Source organism: Oryza brachyantha, chromosome 2 (assembly GCF_000231095.2).
Source record: "Oryza brachyantha chromosome 2, ObraRS2, whole genome shotgun sequence".
Classification (NCBI taxonomy): Eukaryota; Viridiplantae; Streptophyta; class Magnoliopsida; order Poales; family Poaceae; genus Oryza; species Oryza brachyantha.
Window position 1 is genome coordinate 4,067,418 of NC_023164.2, and position 27,331 is coordinate 4,094,748.

At 40.9% G+C, this 27,331-nt stretch overlaps 4 protein-coding genes across 4 annotated transcripts; 2 read left to right on the top strand and 2 right to left on the bottom strand.

Moving 5' to 3' along the window:
* Positions 1-1,471: 1,471 nt before the first annotated feature.
* On the top strand, positions 1,472-6,818 carry LOC102717774. The gene is made up of 12 exons (XM_006648355.3): positions 1,472-2,625; positions 2,723-2,925; positions 3,010-3,207; positions 3,368-3,439; positions 3,795-3,890; positions 4,370-4,449; positions 4,530-4,605; positions 4,737-4,947; positions 5,112-5,305; positions 5,384-5,489; positions 5,588-5,677; positions 5,905-6,818. Exons 1-12 carry the CDS (start codon positions 2,049-2,051, stop codon positions 6,639-6,641), a joined length of 2,640 nt encoding a protein of 879 aa, XP_006648418.1. The 5' UTR covers positions 1,472-2,048; the 3' UTR covers positions 6,642-6,818.
* Positions 6,819-7,721: 903 nt separating this feature from the next.
* Positions 7,722-9,558, bottom strand: LOC102702440 (zinc finger A20 and AN1 domain-containing stress-associated protein 4). The gene is made up of 2 exons (XM_006646956.2): positions 9,434-9,558; positions 7,722-8,672 (listed from the first exon to the last, which is right to left on the bottom strand). The coding sequence occupies exon 2, from the start codon at positions 8,658-8,660 to the stop codon at positions 8,136-8,138; it is 525 nt and encodes a 174-aa protein (XP_006647019.2). The 5' UTR covers positions 8,661-8,672; positions 9,434-9,558; the 3' UTR covers positions 7,722-8,135.
* Positions 9,559-11,868: 2,310 nt separating this feature from the next.
* Positions 11,869-22,624, top strand: LOC102703002 (zinc transporter ZIP12). Its single transcript, XM_040520357.1, has 20 exons — positions 11,869-12,132; positions 13,681-13,779; positions 13,866-13,967; positions 14,053-14,112; positions 14,195-14,301; positions 14,645-14,727; positions 14,909-14,999; positions 15,189-15,385; positions 17,884-18,048; positions 18,884-18,942; positions 19,054-19,146; positions 19,246-19,335; positions 19,442-19,523; positions 19,741-19,796; positions 20,053-20,109; positions 20,695-20,735; positions 21,109-21,176; positions 21,257-21,313; positions 21,389-21,506; positions 22,255-22,624. The coding sequence occupies exons 1-20, from the start codon at positions 12,034-12,036 to the stop codon at positions 22,298-22,300; spliced, it is 1,770 nt and encodes a 589-aa protein (XP_040376291.1). The 5' UTR covers positions 11,869-12,033; the 3' UTR covers positions 22,301-22,624.
* Positions 22,625-25,126: 2,502 nt separating this feature from the next.
* Positions 25,127-27,156, bottom strand: LOC121053536 (zinc finger protein WIP2-like). The gene is made up of 2 exons (XM_040520742.1): positions 26,566-27,156; positions 25,127-25,727 (listed from the first exon to the last, which is right to left on the bottom strand). Exons 1-2 carry the CDS (start codon positions 27,145-27,147, stop codon positions 25,287-25,289), a joined length of 1,023 nt encoding a protein of 340 aa, XP_040376676.1. The 5' UTR covers positions 27,148-27,156; the 3' UTR covers positions 25,127-25,286.
* Between the last annotated feature and the right edge of the window lie 175 nt (positions 27,157-27,331).

The window sequence follows — 27,331 nt, forward strand, 5'->3', positions numbered from 1 at the left end:
AAAAGTTTGTTTGCCTGCTTTTCTAGTTATTCTTTACTGCGATAATATCTATTTATTCAGTTTGTCACAAACGCACGTAATAGTGGTGAATCGTGTTTAGGATTAAATTCATGGTGCCAAATCTCATGGAAACTATAACTTTTGTAAAACAAAGTGAGGATGGTGAGTTGCATTGTTCAAGGGTTCATACTCGTCATGTTGATCATACCGATGACTACTTACCGATGTTATTGTGGTAAGATCATTTTAGTACTAAATACACAAAGAGTGTTAGCGTTGTAGCGTGAACAAATACATGGATCCAAACATCATCTCAATTGAAAAATCAACTACTTGAATACTCGACGATCAATCCGTAGGAAGAACCACTTGTTTGACAACCAACCTAGTACACTAAGGTTCATTTGACCTAGTTACATTAATGGCATGTAACTTACTACATACGTAGTGTTCTAGCTTTCTATATATTATACTACATGTATGGTCACGTGTGGTATACTTGATCTCCGGCTGTCATTCAAATAAATTGAATCAATTTTTTACAGATTTTTCACATTAATCAATTTAATTTCTACGAAATTCTTATAAAAACATGTGTTTAGAAAGAAGTAGGTTTACGAAGGCATTTTCATGGGTTGAAAAATAGGTTAAGCATTATATACGACAAACTACTCAGATCTCATTGTCGATATACCTCAACGGCTCAGCTCGGGACATTGCTACTTTGCTAGCGAGAAAATTAATAATACACCACTTAATATATAAGGCCTTGTGTAGTCCAATTTTTTTTTTCAAAAACATCGTATCGAATTTTTGACACCTAAATAAAGCATTAAATATAGATGAACCAAAAAAACTAATTGCACAGTTACGGAATAAATGTTGAGACGAATCTTTTGAGTCTAATTAGTCTATGATTAGCCATAAGTGCTACAGTAACCAACATATGCTAATGACGGATTAATTAAGCTCAAAAGATTCGACTGTTTTCAGTCTAGCCGTGAAATTCATTTTTTTCATTCGTGTCCAAAAACCTCTTCCGACATTCGGTCAAACATTTGACGTGACACTTCACCCAAAAATTTTCTCAATCCAAACACCCCCTCCCCTAATTCATCGCATTATAAAACTTTATAAATTTGACTATATTTATTCATATGTCAATGTATATGGTTTATACGTGTCTAGATTTATTAGCGATGGGCCGTGGCTTCAATAAAATGTTACTGCTAGTATAACTGATTTATGGGAACCCTCCCGTGTCACAAAGCTAAAATCGGATCAGTGTGCTGACGAGGCGCAGTGCTACTCAGAGATATAGCCAACTACTAGCTCTAATTCATCTATAGTCAATTTAATAGTTAATTCATACCACAGTTATCTATAAAATATTAACATATAGTCTCACATGTCATAGACATATTTTATCTCTGTACCTCTCTTCTGGTCTCAGTGCTCCTGGTCGCCTCCTCGAGACTGACACGAAGATGCCGATTCCCCGGCGTCGTAATCCGACGAGCGGTAGCTCCGGCGTGCAAGCAAGCGGCGGCGGTGTCACCGGGAACGGATGCGGTAGATCCATGGTGGCTTTCATGTCGCTCGTTGCTGCTCTTCGGGTGCAAGGAATCCTACTAACCGTCGCTCTCATCGATCCTCCACCCTGCTCCCACCCCGATGCGTGTTTCTCTGCCCCCATTTCGCTCCGCTTATCCATCCACGAACTCGCCACGCGCGGCGGCGAAAAGGCGCGATTTTTTACTCTTCTTTCACAGTTTCACTGGCCCAGCGACTCGGTTAGAGTGAGTGATCTGTGTGGAGGAGGGATTCACTTGTTGCGGCTTGCTTTCCGTGCAATCCTCGGGCCGAGGTGAAGTCGCCAATCGTTGCGTTGGCGCCGTTTCTTGGCGCGGCTTCGCCTCGCGGTGGCGATCGATCGGGACATAAATGGTGTGGGGTGGGATTCCATTGATGCGAAGGTAGCTCAGTGGTGGGGAGGGAGAGAGTGAGTGGGGGGAAGTGGTTCTTGGAGGGAGGGCGAGGGCTGATTGATGGCGCGGGGCGCGGCGGCGGCGGCGATTGGGGTCGTGGCGGTGTTCTTGGTCGCCGCCGTCCATGGCGTCGCGGCGAAGGACTGCACGAACGCGCTCCCGGGGCTGACGGCGTCGCACACGGAGCGCGCCGCGGCGCAGCTGCGGCCGGAAGGGGGAGAGGCTGTGCGGATGCTCGATCTCCTCCCCCACGGTCACGGCCATGGCCACGGCGGCGACCACGACGACCGGCACCTCACCCCTACCGACGAGTCCACGTGGATGTCTCTCATGCCGCGGAGGCTCCTCGGCGGCGGACGGCGCGAGGCGTTCGACTGGCTCATGCTCTACCGCAAACTCCGGGGCTCCGGCTCCGGCGCCGGCGGGGCGTTCCTGTCGGAGGCGTCGCTGCACGACGTGCGGCTGCAGCCGGGCACGGTGTACTGGCAGGCCCAGCAGACCAACCTGGAGTACCTGCTCCTCCTCGACGTCGACCGCCTCGTCTGGAGCTTCCGCACGCAGGCCGGCCTGCCGGCGTCCGGGACGCCCTACGGCGGGTGGGAGGGCCCCAACGTGGAGCTCCGGGGACACTTCGTCGGTGCGCCGGTTCACTCTCCTGGCCTGTTTTGGATCACCTGCACAGCGAAATTGCACAATTGGACTGAATTGCAGTGGCTTGCTGCTGTTCTTTGCAGGGCACTACCTGAGTGCTACTGCCAAGATGTGGGCAAGCACACACAATGATACTCTCCAGGCTAAGATGTCATCGGTCGTCGACGCGCTCTATGATTGCCAGAAGAAGATGGGCATAGGGTACTTGTCGGCCTTCCCCTCGGAGTTCTTCGACAGGGTCGAGGCCATCAAGGCTGTTTGGGCTCCTTACTATACAATTCACAAGGTATATGGGGATTCAGTGCCTAGTATTGCTTGATCACTATAGTAGATCATTTGTCTTGGTGTGAGTGTGATTTTTGGTTTGCAGATTATGCAAGGTCTTCTTGATCAGTATACAGTGGCTGGGAACTCTAAGGCCCTTGATATGGTGGTGGGGATGGCTAATTACTTCAGTGACCGCGTGAAGAATGTCATACAGAAATACAGCATTGAGAGGCACTGGAATTCACTCAATGAGGAGACTGGTGGGATGAATGATGTGCTCTATCAGCTCTACACGATAACGGTGATTTGCTGATGTGTTGCAACATAGGAGTGCTGCCCCCCAATTAATACAATTTCTCGAGATGCTATTGCTCTTTATCTGTAATTAGCTTTAGAATCATCTATTGTTTTCCCTTTTCTTCATGGAGCTGCTAACTTTTCTAGTTTTCTTGCGCGTGCAGAATGATCAGAAGCATCTTACGCTGGCCCATCTTTTTGATAAGCCATGCTTTCTTGGGTTGCTTGCAGTTCAGGTCTGCTGATTTGTTTTTCTAGCTTTTACCATCTATGAACATGTTCAATGCATAGTGAATGGCTGAATTGAATTTACATTCAACTTCTATCTTATTGTGTCTACCTCTAGCAGTGTCTCCATTTTACATAATTTCTAGCTGCAAAAAAAAAAAGAAAATGATGACCAGTTTTGTTCAGTTGGCACTGGGCAGTTTCACAGCCAATGTTAACTACATGTTTGCACACTAAATGGACCTAAATTATTTCAACACCATTTGCACTACTAAAGGCTAAAATGAAGTTTGGCACTTTTGATCTGACTCTTGTTGCAGGAATGTCTTTTGAATGATAATTTTGAGAATGCTTCAATTTCAGGCTGACAGTATTTCAGGCTTCCATTCAAATACACATATTCCAGTTATTATTGGTGCACAGATGAGATATGAAGTTACTGGTGATATTCTATACAAGGTAAAGGAACACCAAACCTGGAGAACTTAAGCACTCCACATACATAGATGAAGATGAATTTTATGGGTATAAGTGTATTATGCTGTTAGTTTAGATCATCATATTAGCCACAATTCAAAGGAATAGGGATATGGATAGCTTTATTCTGCTTCCAGTGTATTCATGTTTCTTGCTGATATTGGTAGATTTCCAAATATGGGCCTGGAAGTGTGACAGCCCTAATATAGAGAAAATATTATATTTCCTGCTAATCCTAATCTATCTAGGTAAACTATGGTTAATTGGTTATTCGGTATTTTTTGTGTTATAAAATTCATTACCCATTTAAGATCTGCAGTTCCTATTTTATTCCAGCTGTATGCCAAAGCCATGTGCCAGTATTTTACTGGAGTTATACCATCTGCTTTTGTTGTTTTCTCATTCTATTCTCTGGCATCACTTGAGAAAAGCTTATTGTAGCCATAATTCTCCTGAAACAGCAAATTGCAACATTTTTCATGGATACCATCAATTCTTCTCATAGCTATGCTACCGGGGGCACGTCTGCCGGTGAATTTTGGTAATCCTTTTGTAGATGCCTACTTTCATAGTAAATAGATTTATCTTTGATATAACTTTCTTCTTCTATGAATTACTCAGGACCAACCCAAAACGTTTAGCTGATGTTCTGAGTACTGAGAATGAGGAATCTTGCACTACCTACAACATGCTCAAGGTTCATAATATCAAACCACTCTCCTGAGCATTTACTCTTGCTCTCTCTCTCTCTCTCTCTCTCTCTCTCTCTCTCTCTCTAGTGTGTGTGTGCGCGCGCGCGCTAAATGCAATTTGTATCATTGTTTGCAGGTTTCTCGCAACCTATTCAGATGGACAAAGGAAATAGCATATGCAGACTATTATGAAAGGGCACTGATAAATGGTGTTTTAAGCATCCAAAGAGGAACTGATCCCGGTGTGATGATTTACATGCTACCACAGGCCCCTGGACGATCTAAAGCAGTTACCTATCATGGTTGGGGAACAAAGTATGACTCCTTCTGGTGCTGTTATGGGACAGGTAATACAAAAGGCTGCTGGGTTCTATTTATTTGACACTGCTCCTTTTATGTGAAAATCATGCAGTAACTTGCTTGTGTTTTCATCAAAATTTATGCAAGTTTCAACTGAAAGACTATTTATCAGGTGGCCTATTTCTCTATGGATCTTCTATTTCATTTACAGGCATAGAATCCTTTTCAAAACTCGGTGATTCCATTTACTTTGAGGAGAAAGGTGATACACCAGTGCTAAACATCATTCAGTACATACCGAGTACTTTTAACTGGAAAGCTGCTGGGCTTACTGTTAATCAACAACTAAAAGCCCTCAGCTCTTTGGACATGTATCTTCAAGTTTCACTCTCCACTTCTGCAAAGGTAATTTATTTTCATGTATTTTAGATGAAAATCAGATGAAAGAACTAGCAGTTAGCTTCCTTCATTCTGCTTACGCAGGCAAACAGTCAGTCTGCCACATTGAATGTGAGAATACCATCATGGATATCTGCCAATGGTGCAAAAGCAACTCTAAATGACAAAGATTTAGGATCAGTATCTCCAGGTACAATCATTTGAGTGCATGAACAAAAAAATCTGACCATTTCAATCATCCTTGACCATGTCTTAAGACAAATTTTTATATTATTGTTTTGTGGTCAGGTTCTTTCCTCTCAATCACCAAACAGTGGAATTCAGATGATCACTTATCGCTACAATTCCCTATTACACTAAGGACTGAAGCAATAAAAGGTCAAAACTCAACTTTTAGGAATTTTCTTCTATTGTCAAATATTCATCAATTTGTTTTGCTTAGTTCATGTGCAACAGTGTGCCATTTCAACCGATAATTATCAATTAATATAAAAAAGAATCATAAGCTAATGAATATCAAACAGTGATGGTGTGACGTACACCAACTATTGTGATTTATTCAAGTCCGTATTCATCTCAATGTTAACTTCTACCTGTGCCTTTAGATGATCGGCCAGAATATGCATCTCTTCAAGCAATCCTATTTGGGCCATTTGTTCTTGCTGGCCTAACCACTGGTGATTGGTCCGCAAAGGCCGGCCATACCAGTGCAATTTCAGACTGGATAGCTGCAGTCCCTTCATCATATAGCTCACAACTGGTGACCTTCACCCAAGAATCTAGCAGGAAGACGTGCATTCTCTCGAGCGCAAATGGCACTCTCACAATGCAAGAACGGCCAACGGTTGATGGCACTGATACCGCCATCCATGCAACATTCAGAGTATACTCTCAGGACTCAGCAGGGCAACATGACACCCACACTGCAACCTTGAAGGGAACCTCTCTGCAGATCGAACCATTTGACCTTCCAGGAACGGTGATCACCAACAACCTTACCCTGTCTACGCAAAAGAGTTCAGATTCCTTCTTCAACATTGTACCCGGGCTTGACGGAAAACCGAACTCGGTTTCCCTTGAGCTGGGAACGAAACCGGGATGCTTCCTGGTGACGGGCGCGGATTACTCAGTAGGAACAAAGATTCAGGTCAGCTGCAAGAATTCTCTTCCAAGCATCAATGGCATATTCGAGCAAGCAGCAAGCTTTGTGCAGGCTGCTCCATTGAGGCAGTACCATCCTATCAGCTTCATTGCAAAGGGGGTGAAGAGAAACTTCCTGCTTGAGCCACTGTACAGCCTGAGAGACGAATTCTACACAGTTTACTTCAACCTTGGGGCCTGATCCTTGCAATATTACTCCATAGTAGAAAGAATCAAGAATTCAGAATAATGGTTGTCCTTTTTCTTGCATATACTGTAATTTAGAATCATGCAACCAGAGGGAGAATGAGTTGTTTCTTCTCAAATTGTAGGATAATTTTACTGAGTTTCAGTGCAATGTTGTGAAGCTTCTCTTTCTAGCATTTTGTTTTCTGCATCATATATGATGAAGTAGGTGCTAAAATTTATCCCCAATGTTCTGACTTTTGTCAGGAAAACACAAAAGAAAAAGGAAAGCTCATCTGTTCTTATCAGGACATTGCTTGATATACACTATAATGGCATAGTATAACAGATAAAAGATCAGAGCAGGTAACACAGTTATTAGTCTCATAAAATACATCTCCAGCGACAGGGAGGACGACAAACGGAAGATCCTATCCAATTCAATAAACAATGAAGGAATCTCAACTGATCAGAGCTCACCATCTGTGCCTGCATTGTTTAATGCATTTCTGCTTAACACCCGGCAAAGGAGTTGATCAATGTACCCATCATGCCTAAAGAAACCCAACCACAATGGCGCAAATCAAGGAGGAAAGAAGTCATCCTCTGCAAAGATTTTTTTTTTGGCACAATCATGCCAATCAAGTGACTAACAAAATGCTTACTCCAATCTACCTAAGGGGCAACGTGTTTCACTTGTATAATATTAGCGGGGCAGAATTTGGGAGCAGATGGCAAAATCTGTTTAAGTGATCCCTTGAATCAGAACTGCAGCTGCCTTGCACCATGAAATCAATCATACAAAATATCTTCATGACAACAATGTGTATGCTTGTTCAAATCACAAGCTAATAGCTGTTTGAACCTTAGAGGCAGACTATCAACTACATCCTAGATAAACTGAAGAAGAATAGCTTCACATGCTCCATTTCACTATTGCATGTTTCAGACCTGATCCAAAACTAGCATTAAAGAATGACCAATTGGTGATAAGAGCAATATGACCTGAGAACTCCCTTGTCACTTGTCACCATTTACTCTCAGATCCGATGTTCAATCTTAGAGTAGACAGCCAACCAAGCACAATTCAGCAAACTTCTTTGAACATACATGAATTTGAATGTGCACCAGATATAGGTGCATACATAAATAATCTTAAAAAGAAAATCGGATAAGGAACATGTTGGCAATATGATGGACCACTGCTGATAACTATTACTGATTGAAATGTAGCAAGCATGGGACATAGTACATCACAGAGCTAGCTAAAATGCGACACCACAATACTGACCGAAAACCACCAAGAATAAAGATTACACAACATACCCAACACGCAAACCACTTGACTTGACTGAGAGGATGAATTCTTGCAGCTGCCATGATGCAGTGTGCATCACAAATGTTGAACAACTTAAGAAATGTAGCAGCCAACAAGAATTGCAAGGATAGAGCAGCAAAAGTGGATGTTGAAATCTTGTAGGTTGCAATCCATTCAACGCCCCTAGCCGCCTTAGATCTTGTCGAGCTTCTCTGCCTTCACCACTGGATTGGCCTTGGCTATGGCATCCCTCGCTGCAGTCCGGTAGTCAAACTGGCATTCATGCTTGTCGGAGTAGCGGTGCAACGCACAATACATGTTACCGCACCGGCAGTTGAATCCCGTCAGCCCAACTCTCTTCCTACAGGTAGCGCACCGGTTCGGCCCTTCCTTGACCTTGGGAGCTGCAGCAACTTCCTCGCTGGTGCCCGCAACGTCGGCAGGCTGCACAATAAGTGTCTTCGCCTCAACCTGAGCAACTGCCACTGCTGCGCTACCACTGCCGCCAGCGACAATATGCTCCTTCCCGCCATCACAACCATTGACGATGCTATCGATGGAGGAGGCAGCCAGCTTGGCCTGCTCCTCCTTCATGATCATCTCCTTGTGGCACTTGGAGCACATGTTCATGGTGGCCGCGCTGCCAAAGAAGCCGCAGTTATTGATGCATAGGATCGGTCCCTCGGGCTGCTGGCAGCCAGCCTCCTTGTGTTCCATCTCAACTATGATCTGTTCATCAAACAAACAATGCAAAACTAAATACCCAAAAGAGTACGAAACAATTCTAACATACAGATAAATTAACAAGCGTCGCATTAGCTCGGGGCACAATTTTCTTGTCGAAATGGTCATGTAATTGCCGCTTTGTAAATAATTTACAGCTGAATGCGGCGAGCTTATGCTTTGCACAACAAGATCCCAGTTTACAGGAGGCGCAACCACAGTCACCATCTCATCTCAGAAGAGAACTTCCTACATCTTATCAATCAAAAGTCACCTGTTCATTGCATTTCGATGGCACCAAATTCAAACACCGTAAATCTGCCGTAACACGTTTTAACCCGTCGCATTTACCCCCGAGAAAGGGACCCGAAATGATTAACTATCCACAGCTCCGCAACAAATCAACCAAAAAAACCCTCACGAATCTCCCACAAATCTAATGATTTCCACCACAAAAATCACGTATCCACATACACGAGGAGAAGAAAAAAAAATCAAACACGACGCTTTCCCCTCGAGCCCAAAGAACCCAACCCCACCACACCAAACCAAACCACGCCGGAAACCAAATCAAGCCACGAACCCAGCAGCAGATCCCCCGCGCCTACCGGAACCGATCCCCCCAGGACGAACAGCTCGCGGATCGATCACGCAACCGAATCGACCCCAGAAAGAAAACAAAAAAAGAAAAGAAACCCACAGATCAAGAACAGCCCCAAACTCGAGGGGGCGAAAACCAAACGGGCAGACAGAGCGCGAACCCTAACCCTGGTCGCGGCGGCGGCGGCGGTGGCGTGCGCGGATTGGAATCGCGAGGAGGAGGAGGAGCTCTCGCCTCTCGGCTCGGTGCGGGTGGCGTCTCGTCTCTCTCCAGGGGAAGGTGGGGGAGGGAGAGAGAGAGAGGAGAGAGAGACTGATAAAAAAGAAAGCCCCGACGCCGACGGGAAATTACCCTTCTGCCCCCGGCGCCTCGGCTCGCTACGTGGCGTGATCACAGCCGTCCGATCCGGGTGGGGATCGCGGTTGGACGGCTGGGATGGCAGGGATGGTGGCGTTTTTGCGGCTGGGTCCCTTCGAGCCGTGGGGTTTCAAAAGGAGGGGCTTTTTCTTTCTTGCTGGCGAAGAAGATGGATGGGCGAGGTGCGTGTCCCTTTTCTTCTCTTTATTGGTGGTGTGATACTTGTGTTTAGTTGTTAATGATTTATTATAATAATATTAATATTATTAGTATGGAATTTGTTTTTTTTCTCTTTTGGTATACTGCATATTGTGAACCTGTTTGGGATGAAAATAGAACATGTTCACACAATAATCGAAATGTGGCATCTTAAGTTAATCGGTTTATTATAATAATGTTGTTAGTATGGAATTTGTTTTTTTTTCTCTTTTGTTATACTGCATAATGTGAACCTATTTGGGATGAAAATAGAACACGTTCATACAACAATCAAAATGTGGCATCTTAAGTTAGTCGGTTTGTTCTCTATAAAATATGGACTCGTTTGAAATGAAAAGGTAACATGGTCATCCAAGAGAGTTAAATTGTTTCGTGTAAAATTATTGTCTTCTGGATTAAAAAAAATACTAATAATTTGTGTTAGACGTAGCACATTATTCAAAATTGTTGTGCAAAAAAGAATGTGGTCAAACCAACTGCAAATGCTGGGTATTGTTGATATATGGATAACATTATTCGATGTAGGGGTGTTTGTTTTTAGGGACTAAAGTTTAGCCCCTAGTTACATCGGATGTTTGGACCCTTATTATAAATAGTAAACGTAGTCTATAAATAAAACTCATTCATAATCTTGGATTAATTCGTAAGACGATCTAATGAGCCTAATTAATTCATGATTAGCGCATGTGATGCTACAGTAAACATTTGCTAATTATGGATTAATTAGGCTCAAAAATTCGTCTCATGGATTAGCTCTCATTTATGAAATTAGTTTTTTATTAGTATATATTTAATACTTTAAATTAATATCCAAATATCTGATGTGACATGAGGCTAAAAAGTTTAGCCCCATCTAAACAACCTCCTAGTTTATCAGGGTTTGGATCAAGTCACTTCGTGGTTAAGTCGGTACGTTAAGTACAAACGTTTGGCTGCTCTGACGTGAATGCTCAATGCTGACTGTTGTGTGCTCTTTGTTCCGTTCCTTTTAACCGATGCTAAGGGCTTCGGAATTTAAAATTTTTGGGTATGTTTGGCAGACGTCGAAAGAGTATTTTAATGACTAATTAAAAAACTAACTATATAGGGTATTAGGAAAACACAAGATAATCTTTTAAGCCTAATTAATATGTCATTAGCATATGTGAGTTAATGTATCACTTATGGTTAATGATAGATTGATTAGGCTTAAAAAGTTCGTCTCGTAAATTCATTTCAAACTGTGTAATTAGTTTTTTACTATATTTAATACTTTATGAATGTGTCCAAATATTCGATCCGATAAGTGAACATAAAATTATTTTGGAACTAAACAAGACATAAGAAGGTTGTATTCGTTAAAACAATACACATTATACTAAACATAACATGCATCCAAGCGCACATGATAAATCAGCATGTATCATTTCAGTGCATAGGGGCATCCACAATGTGGATATAAGGTAGGTATTAAGGAATAAAATAGTACTACTAGATTGCATACACTGTGAGAGTAGTAAGTAACTAATATCAGGTAATATGCTTACTACCTAGTCATAAGGAATAAGCAAATGATTTCTTTTCTTTTCTCTCTCGAGCTAGTGATGGTGGGGTCTAGCTTACTACCTACTTTTGTTCTTTTAACTCGTGGCTACAACAACTAATACCCACTGACGCAGGCTCCACCCTTATTCACAAGGTAGATAATAAATATTGGTGATGACCTGAGAAGAACATGCTACCTTCATTCTAAAATATATGCATTTCTAGCACCCTCGTTTTTTAAAAAAACTTTGGATCTTTTTATTTAACACATTTTACTTTTAGATTAACTTTGGATCTTTCATCACTCTATCTTATTTAAAACTTTTATGTAAAATTCAATTTGTTCTTAATAACTAATAAATATATAAAATTTTTAAATACGACAAACAATTAAAAAAAATCAAAGGCGTTAAATAAAAAGACCGGAGATATACCAATCACAGTATATCCGACGTGGCGCACCCTACTGCAGCGGCATCATATACCATCCCATTTCAATCGTCTTCCATGGCTGGTGGTTCGTTCGACGAGACGCCGCCAAATCCCGGCGCGAACCAAAAAGCGCGGGAAAATTTCGCGCACCCGCGCCTTCTCCCTCTCCGGCTATAAAGATCCCCGCGGCCGCGGCTGCCTTCCCCCCTCCTTTTCCCCCACCGATTCCACCAGATGGGCCGCAAGAGGAGGGCTAGGGTTTCCCGCGACGGCGATGACGAGGAGGAGGAGGAGCCTGCGCCGGCGGCCGCCGAGGGAAGGAGCCTCTACGAGGTAAACCCCCAACCCCTAGGGCCATCGCTTCCGGGTCGAATCGTGTGGGGTGGATCACCGGAATTTTTGGGAATCGCGGGTGAGGGAGCGGGAGCGCATCTGGTTGTTCGATGCGATAACTTCGTTTCAGTTCATCCGCTGGGCGGCGGCGCGTTAGGTTCCTCTGGTTTCGGGCGAGTCTCATGCAGTCGTGCTTATGGATTGATCGCGTTTAGCCTCATTAATATCACCTCATTTCGAATATGCAAAATAATTAGAGGTGTAAGGCTTGTGCAACTGATGAATCGAAGTACGAAGTGAGTGCTTATGCATGGAGATGAATACATAAATGCATTTGGGATATGAAAGATGTGGGCAGTTGCTTAAATCTCGCATTTGACTGACCTTCTGTGAAGCCACTCTGAGTGACAGTGGAGGATGCGATTGCTTAATGAATGCATTGAGCTTATCTTCAGCTCAAAATTTGGACCCTGTAGTGTTTTGAACAGTAACTCCCAAAGGACTTTCTAGTGACTTCATCTTCTTTCAATCTTACCCACATGCCTTACTGCCAATTGCTCTTTGATGGCATTCTTGCATCCGAGCTATATACTGTGCCTCTTAAGTAGCACCACGGAATTTATGAAGGTCCAGCTGATGGCCTAATGTGATTTTAATCCTGTCCTGAATAAATGCCAAACAGTTTTGTGGCTGAGTGTGAGATGAGAGAGGGCTTCGGTCTGCTATGGACATACACTGCAGGCATAATTCAATCTGAGCTGGTTCACCACTTTAAAACTACTTCCTCTGTTCCATTATGTAAGATATTTGACTTTTTTGTTTGTAATGTTTGACCATTTATTTTATTTAAAAAATTATATAAATATCATTTATTTTGCTTATGACTTACTTTACTAGCAAAAGAACTTTCAGCATTACTTGCCATTTTTTATATTTGTGCTAAATTTTTGAATAAGACGAATGATCAAATATTACAATAAAAAAAGTCAAACATCTTATTATGAAATGGAGGTAGTATATGCTACCATGTATAAAGGTTTGCTTGTCTGATCAATTAGAAAACACTGATCTCTGGGTAGAGTGTGCAAGAGGTTTATGATTGGCAGTTCATCTCAAGATAAACACTGTTTTTTAAAAGCAATTAAGCAAGTGACCTTACACTTAATTCTTATATATCTCAGTTGTTCAGACATCGGAGTGTATTTTTGGCTTGATCTGTGCTGAAAACTTGTAATCCGCGGCACACATTACTGGATTGTGCTGAGTGTGATCAAAACCGTAAAATTAAACAAATGTTGCTGAAATGGTGAAACCTAAGCTTAAAGAAACACCAAAAAGCTGAAAGGGTACGTGGAATTAATGCAAACAAATTCAGACAAGCCATAAGTTGTAAGACTGCAATCAGAATAATTGTTTCTTTGGAAGTGAAACGCTAGGAAAGTATACTAGATGTCATATATAATCAGAAGCAATTGTTACTCTTCACTTTGTATTTCTTTATAACCCAAGTAAATCATCCAATATCATTTTCCTTCCTTCATTCTGAAGATTTTAGGTGTTGAGAGGACCGCTTCACAACAGGAAATAAAGAAGGCTTATCACAAGTTGGCCTTACGTCTTCATCCAGATAAGAATCCTGGAGATGAGGTTAGATCTCATCATCTCATGTGTAAACTTTTTGTTCCTGTGGATCAAGTGTCATTTGTCTCAATCAGAGTGTTATGTGATGTCAGGAAGCCAAGGAGAAATTTCAGCAACTGCAGAAGGTGATATCTATCCTTGGGGATGAGGAGAAAAGGGCATTATATGATGAGACTGGAATTACTGATGATGATGTGAGAACTTAATTCCAAGCAGTATGATACTATGATTTCAAACCTCACTCCTAGTAGATTTTCTGAAGTCTTGTCTTTCCTGCAGGCACTGGTTGGAGATGCTGCAGACAATCTTCAAGAGTACTTCAGAGCTGTCTACAAAAAGGTACCTTTTAGTCCATATCAACGAGAAACTTATGCTGTCTTTTCACCTATACAATTAGTGATGACCACCTACACTTCTGCAGGTTACTGAGGCCGATATTGAAGAATTTGAAGCTACTTACAGAGGGTCAGATTCTGAAAAAAAGGACTTGAAGGATCTATATACAAAATTTAAGGGCAAAATGAACAGGTGGCTTGCAAACTCGATGTTTTTAATCTTAATTAGATTTTTATATGAAAGACAATGAATCTCAAGTGAATAATTGACACCCTCATCTTTTCACTTCTGCTTATGTTTATAAGCCAACATTTAAATTTTTAACCTTAGATTGAGTGTTGATTTTGATGTTTTTTTGTCGTAGTTTATTTTTTAGCCATGACTTTTATCGTGAATAACAATTATATAAAAGTATTATTTATAACTTATTTTTTGTTTGTAAATATGTTGTTTTGCTTTTTCCTTGAAAAAGGCAAATAATTGCCCTTGGATTTCATCTCTAAATCTCTATTTTAATTTGTGCCTCTCTATGCAGGCTTTTCTGTTCAATGATTTGCTCAGATCCAAAGCTTGATTCCCATCGCTTTAAGGATATAATCGACAAGGCAATTGCTGAAGGTAAATGATTATATGCTGTTGCCATTTAATTTTATCATATAATATCGGATACCTTTTCTCTCTTCCCTTTGTATAATGGTGGCATGAAGCGCTGGCAAAGTGCTTAGCTTATCATGCTAACTCAATCAGTCCCCTGAAACTTCTATTGATTAGACGCCCTTCCTTTCCCCTGCTTTTGTAGGTGAGCTGAAATCAACCAAAGCATATGAGAAATGGGGCAAGAAGATCTCTGAGATAGAGCCTCCCACAAACCCATTAGAGAGAAGAGTGAAGTAAGCTCACATTCTTAACTTGCCTTCTGATTACTGGCTTCTTCCGATCGTAGGAATTTTACAGTATTTTCAGAGGAAACAGTTCAATTCCTTCATTTTCCCTTTGAAAATCCTTCAAACCGAAAAGGCCATACATGTTATCTACCATCATTTGCTCACTATTGTTTTCGCCTCAAAACCACTTCACAGGAAAAAGAAGAAAAGCGAGGAGAACGATCTGATCCTAGCGATCTCGCAGCGCAGGGCGCAGAGGAAGGACCGGTTCGACTCGGTGCTCTCGTCCATAATGTCCAAATGCGACGCCAGGGGGAGCAGCAGCTCGGAGCCCACGGAAGAGGAGTTTGAGCGAGCTCGTCAGAGGCTCGAGAGCAGGCGTGCCAAGAACCGCAAATGATCTTCACTGTGATCTTGTGCAATTCTGTGTTCCTGAATCCTCAGGATGTCTGGAACTCTGATCCTTTTTGGCTGAGCATGTATGAGATTAGCTGCTTTTGCCGTAGTGCAAGTTCAGGCTGGAATCTGAAATTTTTTTTTGTAGCTTGCTTTTGGTGAAAAAGGGCTGATCTTTGTGATCCCTGCACATATGTGTATAATCAAATCTTAAATGATTGATCTTATGGTATGAGTTTGATCCCCTTTTGAAATGCAATAATTTCAAAGTTTTTTGGAGAATTTGAACAAAATTCTGCAAAAAACCAGTAAAAGATGTTAATGTGCCGCAAGGGAACATTAGGGCCTCTTTGAAATGCAAATTACAACGCATAGGAATGCAGCTGTAAACTAGCCGTAAGCTGGATGATCGGAAAATACAGGAATGGTCGTTTTGAGTAAAGAGATACACATCAATCTTAATGTAAGAAATAGTCGATTTCTGTATTCTACATGTCATCAAGAACTACCGATTCATGTATGAATTTAAAGTTACTCATTTTATTGTATTTTGGATATTAGGTAGAAACACAGTCTATTTAATTATGTAGGCATCATCGTATTATAGTCATGTTTAATTATGTAGAGCTCTTGCAAACTTTGAAAAATAAAACATGAATGCATCTAAGTCGATTAATCACCTCCACTAATAATCACACCACCTCTCTCTCCTGGCAAACGCCACTAATCACATCCTCTAATCACACCACCCCCATTCTTGGCAAAGGCCACCCGAGCTTCGCTCATGGCCACTCGCGCCGCCATTAAAATCCCCCCGCGCGCCTCGCAGCTCAACGCCCACCACGCCTGCGAGCAGAGAGAGAGAGCGGCCGAGAAGATCACCGTCGACTCCCCCGCTCCAGAATAAACGCGTCGCCTTCGTCCCCCGCCGCCGCCGCCGCCGCTGCCAGCATTTGAAGAGACCCGGCACATCGCCGCTGCCGCCGCCCACGATGGAGATGAAGAAGATCGCCTGCGCCGCGCTGCTCGCCGTGGCGGCGTCCGCCTCGGCGGTCGCGGCCTCCGAGTCGCCCGCGTCCGCGCCCGGCGCGGCCGGCCCGGGGTCCGCCAGCGGCGCCGCCGCCCTCGCGGCCGCACCCGCCGCCGCCGCCGCCGTCGTGCTCTCCTTCCTCGCCTACTGCCTGCACTGAGGAGGAGGAGAGGCTCGCCTTGGACGCAGCTGGTTTATTTGTTTTTTAATTAAAAAATTCTAATATACTCCTAATTCGTTGGATAATTTAATTGTTTGGTTTAATTTTATTAATTACCTTTATTTTTTGTGAATTCTGATTGTATCGTTTAATTTGTTTTCTGACGCTGTACGTGCTCAGTTCATATATTGTAACCGTGATCTTATGGCAATTTAATATAGCATCAATTGATTTGTTCATTTCTAAGCCTTTTTTTTGTTTCAAATGAATTTAAATTGTTAAAGGTTCATCAAAACGGTAAGCTTCATAACAGACATCGTTTTCTGGTATGAAAAATCAACGCTGGCCATCATACACCACCATCAGCTCTGTGATCGTTTTGCCAATCACTTACTATTGTTAAAAATAATTTAAATAAAACATTTATATAATTTTTCTTACTAAAATAAAAAATCCTAAAATATACAACGATAAAAAATAACTTTATAATATATACAAGAAGTTTTACGATAAGCTGAAGGGTTAATGGTTTGCCATTGGAGTAGCCTGATGGCAACATGATTCATGACTTCGTGTGGCTATTTTGTATTACGGAGTATCTTAGTTCTACCTCCGTTTTATAATTTTCTAACTTGGTCTAAATTTATTTATTAATGAATACGTATAATTTATATATGTGTCTAGATTTATTAACATTCATATGAATTTAGGCAATATAAAAAAATTTTACATTACGAAACGGAGGGAATAACTTATAAAACTGACAGATAATATTGGCGTTACTGTCATCCTTGTCAACGCTACTAAAATTTTGTTCCGTACATTAAACATGACTTTTTTTCTACTTAGATTGAACATAAATTTTTGGCCTCGTCCCAATTGGCTCTCATACATTTTGATCTCGACGAATCGACAATCCAATCGACAATCCAAGATGTTAAATACTTGAAACCTACAAAACATGATAAAAAGATATTCCATCAGTTTCATATTACGACTCATCCTGGGTTTATCATAAGTCAAATATTTTTAAGTTTAACTAAGTTTATAAAAAATACTAACATCTACAACATCAAATTAATTCTATTAAATACATAATTAAATATAATTATGATATTACAATTATTTTGCGTTGAAAATAGTGTTATATTTTCTATAAATCTAGTTATTAAACTTAAATATATATACTTAACTTAGCATAAGTTAAAAGTAACACGTAACACGAAAAGGAGAGAATAACAGAGAGAGATAGAGACAAAATGTATTCCCCTTCTCTATTAGCGAAGCATAAGCATGGTGATTAGCAAAACGCACCGAACCTCCCTCTCTCTCTCTCTCTCCCTCTCCCTCTCCCCTCCCCCTCCAACTGCTCGCGCAAAGCTTCCACCCCCAAGCCCTAGCGCCAATGGAGTCGCAGGTGGTGGTGGCGCTGGCCCTCTCGCTCGTCGGCGGCCTCAGCACCTCCGTCGGTACGGCCTCGCCTCGCCTCGCCCCCGCCATGTTCGGTTCGGTTCGGTTCGGCTTAGTTACTGGCCTGCTGCCCGCAGTCGCCTTTTGGGTTGGGCTGCGAGGGGAATTTCTCGCGGTCTGGTCTGCGCGGTTTCTAGGGTTTCCGTGTGGGTTTTTCCTCTTCGCGATTTGCTGCTGGATTAAGCTGTTCGAGTACTGACGGGTTACTGCTACTCGAAGGAATCGACTGAGCATCTCGCATCCGTTGGGATTTTTAGGTTCCGGTGAATTCGAGTTGCCGCTGGCGAATTACGGCCTTTTCGTAGCTGAAATTCATGCAAACTTCAGATGTATTGTTTATTAGGTGACAGAAAACCAGAGTTCAGGTTTGTTGGAAAAATAAAGTTCAGAATTCCATGTCTTCGTGTGACCCTAGCACACCATTTTGGATGCTAAGCATTCAGATTTTTAATATTTAGATCTCAGAACATGAAAATTGATGGATCGCAATGACTCATCACATTTGGTTGTTTCAAGGCAACGGGGTAAGTGGCTGGACAAGGTTAGCGGCACGGGTGTGAATTTCTCTATGTGTACTATGCGTTTATAGACAGTACGTTTAAGTAGTAAGAACTGGCCTTGCGTGATCAAGCAATACGTTTAACCACTAGGTTTCCACAATGTACTTACCTATGCTTGGTTAACAATTTACAACTTTGAATTATCTCAGTACATCGAGTAATGGGTACTGTATTTTAGAACCTCTAAAATTTCCTCTGTGGGGGGCTTTCCAGCAAGGCTTCTCTGTGCCGTTTCGCCAACTTCGGCTAAGGTCCATTTTATTTCATTTGACAGGTGCGCTGTTTGTGATTTTGAATCCGACACCTAATCTTAAGATGCTTGGGCTTCTACAGGTTATAAGCTTTGTTCTCTCAAGCCATAGGGCAACTTCACTATCTTTTAAGCAAGTTTTGGTTTTACTGTTGGTTCTGTGTAGATTGATTTCTCGCTGTTGCTGACTACAGGGCTTTGCTGCTGGACTTATGTTGAGCATTTCCTTTCTAGATTTAGCACACAATGCACTGAATTCTATTGGCTTCTTGAAGGGCAACCTTTGGGTGAGTCATGCTTTGCCTATAATAGTATCCATGCTGATGTGATGCCGATCTATCTCATACAACAAGGAGCGACCATCATTAACTAATAATCTTCTGCAGTTTTTTGCTGGAGTTCTTTTCTTTGGTTTGGTTGTCAAGTTTATTCCAGAGCCAACCATTGTGCCAACAACTGATGCAGGCAAGAAGCAGGTTGGAATGAGCAGCCTTAACGTTGTTTCCACATTCATATCACTCTGTTTCCAAATATCAAGGCTGAACAGAAGTTAGTTCTCTATGTTTGGTTTGAGGAAAGCAGACTGACGATGATGGGTCAGGTAAAGATATGATGAAAAAACATCGTCGGCAAGTATTATTCAGTGGGATCATTACTGCTGTTGGTAAGAAACCACGAATTCTTCTGTATCACTAAGCACCTGTGTACAATCTGACATGCATTCATATTGAACTAACATCAGGCCCTTATTTGAACTGTTTCATGTCACGAAGGTTCCTCGATCTATGTTGCATGGCTTTGCTTCCTTGAGATACAGTTGCATGGCTTTGCTTCCTTGAGATACTATAATCATCTGATTTATTATTTATTCTGAGCTGCAGGAATCAGCTTGCACAATTTCCCAGAGGGGATGGCAGTATTTTTGGGATCCGTGAAGGTATTATTTTGTATATTCATCATTCCAGTATAGTGGTATCATTGGTCTGTTGAGGAGATCTGTAACATGCCTTTTTGTCTAATAAAGTTACTCTGGTCTCGATCATAGTTTTGTGCTCCAATAGTTACCATGTTTGACTATATCGCTTGCACTAGTTTCTACTTGTATTTAACATCATTTCTGTGTTCCAATAGATATCATGTTTGATTTTTGTTAGTTTACCCTGATTGTGTTATGTTGTGATGAAAAACTGCAGGGCCTTCGTGTGGGACTGAACTTGGCTATTGCTATTGCTTTACACAACATACCAGAGGTGCATAATTCAACCTATCAGCATTTCTGGTTAATGAACATTCTTAACTTAGGATTTACCTTGTGTGCTTGACAGAAAGATTCAAACTATTAGAGTATATCTCTTTTCTAATATTGTATAGCATCTATAACTGTACTTATCCCTCTATTTGAGGACTCTGTTGTACTTTCCATATTATTGGCTTTATATATCAATTAAGCCACACCCGTAGGACTTTGGGGGGGGGGGGGTATTGATATATAAAGCCAATAATATGGAAAGCCGTCCAACTTTTGCCTCACACAAAATATCTGAGATTTCATATATCATTTCAATATGAATTCCAAATGTCATGGCAAACTAAACAATGCCAAGGACAAAAGAAAAATCTCGGTATGATTCTTAAGTTTGCATATATGCCCTTAAGCTGCACCCTTTTATGACATTTGCTAGATCTCAACAACTCAACGGCAACTGTATTTGAATCATTGTTGACTGTGGCATGATAGCGATCTTGGACAACTTTTTTAACTTCTACAAAACTTGGTTCTATTTCTTGTACTAACTATTGAAGCCCTAATTACCTGGCTTTTTTCACCTTCTCAGGGGGTTGCTGTAGCTCTGCCACTCTATTTTGCTACCAAAAGGTACCTATTTCCCATGTAAAGGGGAACTGAATGGATTTATATGGTTCATAGTAGCCTTCAGAAATAAGTTAGAGAACTTGTTTCTATAGACAGAGGTGTGTACTAGTTGAAGTCATGAATTGTTAAGGATAAGCTTATAATATTTGAAAACTAGTTATAGTGGTGGACCACTCTTATCTGCTATATTCACCTGTTGCGCTTGCAGGATTACAGAACATTAATAATTTGAAATGGTTTTGCTTTAGCAAAAAGGCAAATGCTGCTTATGTTTTTTTCCCAATGATAGCATGTTGTTTTGTTGTTCTCTTGTAATTTTGTAACACTTTCTTCTACTACAGTAATTTTCTTGTTCCTTTTTTTTTCCATGTCAAAGCAAATGGCAAGCATTTAAAGTTGCAACTCTCTCTGGTTTCGCTGAGCCACTAGGAGTTATTGTTGTTGGTATGCTATTTCATATGCACTTCTTTGTAATTTCCCTTCTGGTGTATACCATTGAGTGCTGATGGAAATAGCTGCTGCAGCTTACTTGTTTCCAAGAAGCTTAAATCCTGAAGTTCTTGAAGGCCTACTTGGTTCAGGTAAGTCTTTTAATAAACAGAAAAACTGGTATCAGTATTGTGCAATTTGTTGACCACCCATGTGCCTTTGTGCAGTTGGTGGTGTTATGGCCTTCCTTACTTTGCATGAAATGTTACCTCTGGCATTTGACTATGCTGGTCAAAAGCAAGCTGTCAAAGCAGTCTTTGTTGGCATGGCCTTCATGTCTGCAAGGTTTGTTGATATTTCAAATTAAATAATATGCTCCCTTTCATCCGTTTGTGATTAATGTGGATTTGTGTTCAGTATAAGACTTGCCTTTTATACCTTTTGAAGTACTTATACCCTGGAATATAAGTATCTTGACTGATTTTAATGCTCCCAGGTGGTGAATGGATGATCAATGTATATGAAACATGTGGATATTCATGTAGTAGTGATAAAACCCGTACTGTTGTAAATTAACATAATATGTTGGCAGCTGCTATTAGCTAGGCCGTCAAAAAGAGAGTAGCCCATGCTAGTTTTGTGATCAATAAGCATTGACATACTGACCTAGGCGGTGATTGTTTGGCTTTTTGGGGGAAAAAGCGAAACGACGTATTTGCAAATGGATAATAATTTTGTGAATGCAACTTTTATATACGTGTTCTTAGCGATCTAAAAGCAAAGACTGAAAAATAAACTATGATAAGAAAACCTCATAATCAACTCCAAGTTTAAGGTTGAAATTTCAAATTTTGGCTTATAAGCATAAGCAGAAGTGAAAAGATGAGGCTGCTAAATAGATTAAATCATCAGCATCACAGTTGCAAAAACATCATTGTCATCATCAATATTCAAATATATCAAATGCATAGACTGGACCTTTGGATGAACTTATTTACCTTGACATTGAACTCTGCTAGTCAATCTTATGCTGCAGTGTACCGTCACGTGCTTTGGAGCGGTAGATACTGATTTGTGGTTTTTGCACTGGCAGCTTGTATTTCTTGGAGATCAGCCTACCAAAGGAGGTGAGCTTGTAGCACAAACTAGTCTGCAACCATAGAAGCTTGTCGCAGATCCTCTGAATTGAAGCTGAGAACTTAGAAGGGTTGTCCTTTTTCTGAGCACTACCAAGGCAGGGACGTGGGAATGATGGAGGATTTGCCATTTATCAAACAGAAACGAGGATTTATGGCTAGATTCACGCGTTGGCCATATGTATGCTATTACAACTGGTCATTTTATTTGACCATTTTATAGTGAACAAGAACAATTTGGTCGTGGGTGGCAAACACCACCCAGAATCAGAATGTAACCTCCGGATTTGTTGGGGAGGAATAGGAGACAGCTTGAACTAACAGTCATATCAGCCTTTTACTTGGCCAGTTTACACTGATTATTGCGTGACTATTGCGTGACAAATAAAAAAATAAAAAACGCTCCATTTTGACTGTCAAAAACTGTCCTTGGTTTGAACCTTTGGCCCGACATGAGCTAATTATAGTTCCAGAAACCTTGATGGTAATATATTGTAGTATTGTGTTCTAGTTTCTTTTAACTTTTTGACTAGTATAAATTATGTAGTTTGAATGTATGAAAATGGTTCAGATATGTCTTTGTGAAAAAAAAATACGTCTATACTGTTACATTTCCGTAATTTTTCTTTTAAAAATGGCAACAAAATACGGTGGCATCTCACTGGCTATGAATATTTTATATGCCATTTTTCACTATAGGGCAACACAAAAAAAATTCCCTTGATGTATGGTTTGGCTGTGTTTTTCTCTATAGATATTTCTTAGTTTTTGCACGCATATTTTCTAAACTATTAAATGATATTTTATTTATCAAAAGTTTTTATATCATCTTACCTTTTTAAAATATATTTTTTAATTTACACTACTTAATTCTATCGTTTATATCATTAAATAGCTATTAAAAATAGAATTTTTTTTTCATTTTTCATCATTCGTCCACCAAACAACACGACCGAGCATTGCAAGGTATGCTTAAGAGTTATAGCAAAGGAGAGAAGGGTGGTAATACTGACCAGTCTCAACATTGCAAACAAAATAGCATATGGTGCAAAGAGAGTCGATTTTAAGTGAAGGGAAGTGAAGGGTTCTAATACATGCTCCCTCCGTATCCGTTAGCACTTTTCGATAAATGGTTTGATACGTGTGAAAATTTAATATATAAAAGTTTCTTTAGAAAATTAAATAAATATATTTTTCAACTTTTTAATATTTAATTCTTAATTAATTATTTGCTAATCATATTTCCTGTAAAGTCTCAAAAGAACGCGCCCATGAGCTTAAGCGATAGAATCAAGATGGAGATATACAAAAGGAAAACATGTACACGGTTTATTATTTCGATAGGTCCCACTGACCAGCGTACCAATCTGTAGTACCTCTCGTATTACCATGCAGATCTTATTAAAAATATCATTAGCATGCTATTAAAATAGAGTTAATAAAGTTGTTTGATATACATGTCTAAGTTTTTTTTTCAAAAAATAGAAAGAAGTTGGCGCGCGTAGGATAGATGAGAGATTCACTACTACCATCATCACTACTCAGTAGATATAAGTACTAAATAAACATTATAGAGACCCGTTGAACTATTTACGTGCAATAATTGCATTAATAGAACAAGCTGCATAACCAGCTAGTGTACAACGATATTATTAGCCATAACCAAGATTTAAATTCTAAAACTTGATTTTTACAATTGATTTTAAGAGATTTTTATTATAGTTTATTTTGCAACATTGATCTTTAATCGCTGAACATAAATATTAAAAATTATACAAATCATTTTTTATCGGTTCATTTATTTTTTTTTCACGTCTTATCAGACATAGAGCAAGCAGTGAGAGACTATTGCACACGATGGGGACTACATTATTGTGCAACCTATTTATCATATCATCTCGTGGTGTGCAAGAATTTTAAACCCGGCCTTTTATGATTTTATCTACCCACATCAGATTTCCCAAAGATAACCAGATGCATAAGTTAGGTTTAAAACCAATGTTTTTTAACTCATGGACTGTGTATGACCAGTGACCATTTATTAGCTAAAGGATTATCTATGTATTGAATATATGCCTTTTTAATCTATGATCATATTTAAACCACTACATCAATATCCAACAACTCACATGTTTCTTATGAGAATTAATATCTTATAACTTTGAAATATGTAAGGACAAATTAGATAAGAATATAAGAAAATACATCTAGATGAACCCATAAAAATACAAAACACAATAAAGTAACCTAAAAGTTCCACCATACTTAAGCTAAAGTTTTATATACAATGGGAACTTATACGTTTAAACACAAGTATTTTCAAGTTGCGGAGACCTATGAAAACTATATATTGACAGTAATATTTCTCATTTAGCACTTATAAGGTATCCTCTAGTCAAGAAAATACTCTCTCCGTTTCACAATGTAAGACTTTCTAGCCTTGCTTAGATTTATATAGATGCTAATAAATCTAAATATATATATAAATTATATATGTTCATCAATTGATGAACTTAGACAAAGCTAGAAAGTCTTACAATATGAAATAGAGGTAGTATGTTGCTTTGAGTCCAATAGTCAAAATATGACTAGTGACAACTTATTACTTATAATATTTGTAAAACCTACCTAAAAATTATTATTATGAAAAAAAATCATTATAAATACGTTTTTCGTGCATCCAAACTAAAATATACCACATCGTTTGACTCATGCTTGTTATGTTTTGTTATAGATCGTAGAAATCATATTTAAACTTGTATGTTTATGGAACGATACGTCTCATGTTAATCCATTTACATATTTTTTTTCAAATTAAAATTTCACATCCAAACCGCAAATTCCAATTAAGCAAAATGATCATACAAATGTAATCAAATTAACCAAACAAAAAAAATAAGAGAGTTGTTTATATGTGATCACAAACAAATCTGAAATCAATTTATCTCACCCTATATGCCTTTTGCAGCACTAAACCCTAGGTAGGTAGCTAGGGCCTAGGGGCCAGCGCGGCGCGGCGGCACTCTTCGTCGTCGCCGCCGTCGTGGTGGAGGAGGACGAGGACCCCGCCGTGGCCGGCGCCGAAGGCGCGGGCGTGGTCGTTGAGGGAGCGCTTGTGGCGGAAGTCCGCGCCGCAGGCGCAGCGCCAGAGGCGGCCGCAGTTCTTCTCGTGGGTGCGCCAGTCGCCGCGGACGGCGAAGCGCTTGGCGCAGCGACGGCAGGCGAAGGGGCGGGCGCCGTGGCGGCGCCGCCAGTGCGTCTGCAGCGTGCGGAAGTCCTTGAGCGGGCGGGCGCGCGGGTGGTCGATGTGGTTGCGGCACCCCGCCGCGCAGCAGTAGCACGGCAGCCGGAGCATCGCCGTCGGCTGCGCGCCGCGCAGCGCCGCCGTGCCGCCCCGCCGGTACTGCGACCCGTGCCCCCACATGTGCATCTGCATTACTTATGCAGCCACCCATTTAATTTAATTTCTTTTCTTTTTTCATCTTTTTGTATTGAATGATCATATCATATATATTATCATTTGCATTTGCATGCAGCTAATTTTTATCCATTCATTTCCTTTTCTTTTTTTCCTTTTAAGACGACGTGCGAGAGGCACTTACAATTGTCTGCCATTACATACTCACTATAGTCAAATATGATAACATTTTATTCTTTTATTTTTCAAGTTACAATTAATATATGGAAGTGACACGTACACCAATAACACCGTGTATGCACAGTACACTTGTGCATATATCTCCTACCGTGTTACACGGGGCTGTAATTTTCATTGAAGGTCAAATTATTTATTATATAAAAAATAAATTCCTGGTTTTTATTAAATTTTTATTGAATCCTACATTCTGTTAAATTCCGGTATAATTAATTGGTTACGATGTACTGTATGTTAAATTGTATTATTTCAGAATTCCTGTGACTTTGTAGACGGTGTGTTTACGAATATTTAAGGTTATAAGTATAAACACACTCAATCAATGCTGTCTGTGGCCGTGTTCGCGTAAGGGGTTGATAAGTTAACTTACTTGCTGCGGAAAACGTAGTAATAAATTAGTACATGATTAATTAATTATTAAAAGTATAAAATATATTAATATAATTTTTTAAAAACAACTTTCTTATATAAAATTTTTGCAAAGAAAATACTGTTTAGCAATTCGAGAAGCATGCACGCGGAAAAAGGAAGGTTAAGTTAACTTACCGCTGTCTATCTGCAGATTACAAAATTTGTATTAATATATATACAGAGAGAGGGAGAGAGTACGTACCTGCAGATTGTTGTATCTGTTGAAGGTCTTGTGGCAGACGGAGCACGAAAACTGGGTGGCGCCAGCGAGGATCTGCGCCGCCGTCGGGATCCAGTACTGCCCGCCGCCGCCGGCCGTCCTCACGCTCCCCACCGCCGGACCCACGCCGCCGCTGCAGCTCACTCCGTCTCCACCAGTACCTTCTTCACCACCGCCGCCGCCGGCGCAAGTACCACCACCATCTTGATTTGCCAGCTTCGTCGCCGGCGCCACCGACGACGACGGAGAAGAAGAGGAGATGACCGGTAGGCCTATGCTCAGAGCAACCGTGACCTCTTCCTCCTCCTCCCGGTACTGGTGCTCGCCGCTCAGGCAAGCGTACTGGAGCAGCTGATCATGGCCACCGCGACCTTCTTGCTGCTGGTGGCGGCTGCTGCTGCTCGAAGAAGGAGAGGAGGAAGCGATGAGGCTGAGGAAAGGGAAAGGCTCCTTCACAGAAGAGGGTTGGCAGCCATGGCCATGGCCTCTCGAGATCCTGAGGTTGCTGGTTCGAGCGTCCTCCATGGATGTGGATCGATGGAATGCAAGCTGAGGTGCATGCATGGGAGAGTGGATGGGCGAAGACGAAGAGGGTAGCGTGGCCGTTTGGTTTATTATAACATGTTGTTGGATTTCACGTACGTACGGCCTCCAGAAATGGGGTTTTTTTGACATTTGATTATGAAGGACCGATAGAAAAGTTTTCACTTTTAATCTCAGTAGTTAGATTAGTGTTTTTCAGATGAGA

Coding starts and splice junctions, on each gene's coding strand:
- LOC102717774 (XM_006648355.3), top strand. CDS start 2,049: ATGGCGCGGGGCGCGGCGGCGGCGGCGATTGGGGTCGTGGCGGTGTTC. Junction 3,208..3,367: donor ATCAGCTCTACACGATAACG/GTGATTTGCTGA, acceptor TTGCGCGTGCAG/AATGATCAGAAGCATCTTAC. Junction 5,306..5,383: donor CACTCTCCACTTCTGCAAAG/GTAATTTATTTT, acceptor CTGCTTACGCAG/GCAAACAGTCAGTCTGCCAC.
- LOC102702440 (XM_006646956.2), bottom strand. CDS start 8,660: ATGGAACACAAGGAGGCTGGCTGCCAGCAGCCCGAGGGACCGATCCTA.
- LOC102703002 (XM_040520357.1), top strand. CDS start 12,034: ATGGGCCGCAAGAGGAGGGCTAGGGTTTCCCGCGACGGCGATGACGAG. Junction 18,049..18,883: donor CGGCCTCAGCACCTCCGTCG/GTACGGCCTCGC, acceptor TTCATTTGACAG/GTGCGCTGTTTGTGATTTTG. Junction 19,336..19,441: donor CTGATGCAGGCAAGAAGCAG/GTTGGAATGAGC, acceptor TGAGGAAAGCAG/ACTGACGATGATGGGTCAGG.
- LOC121053536 (XM_040520742.1), bottom strand. CDS start 27,147: ATGCATGCACCTCAGCTTGCATTCCATCGATCCACATCCATGGAGGAC. Junction 25,728..26,565: donor ACAGATACAACAATCTGCAG/GTACGTACTCTC, acceptor TAAGTAATGCAG/ATGCACATGTGGGGGCACGG.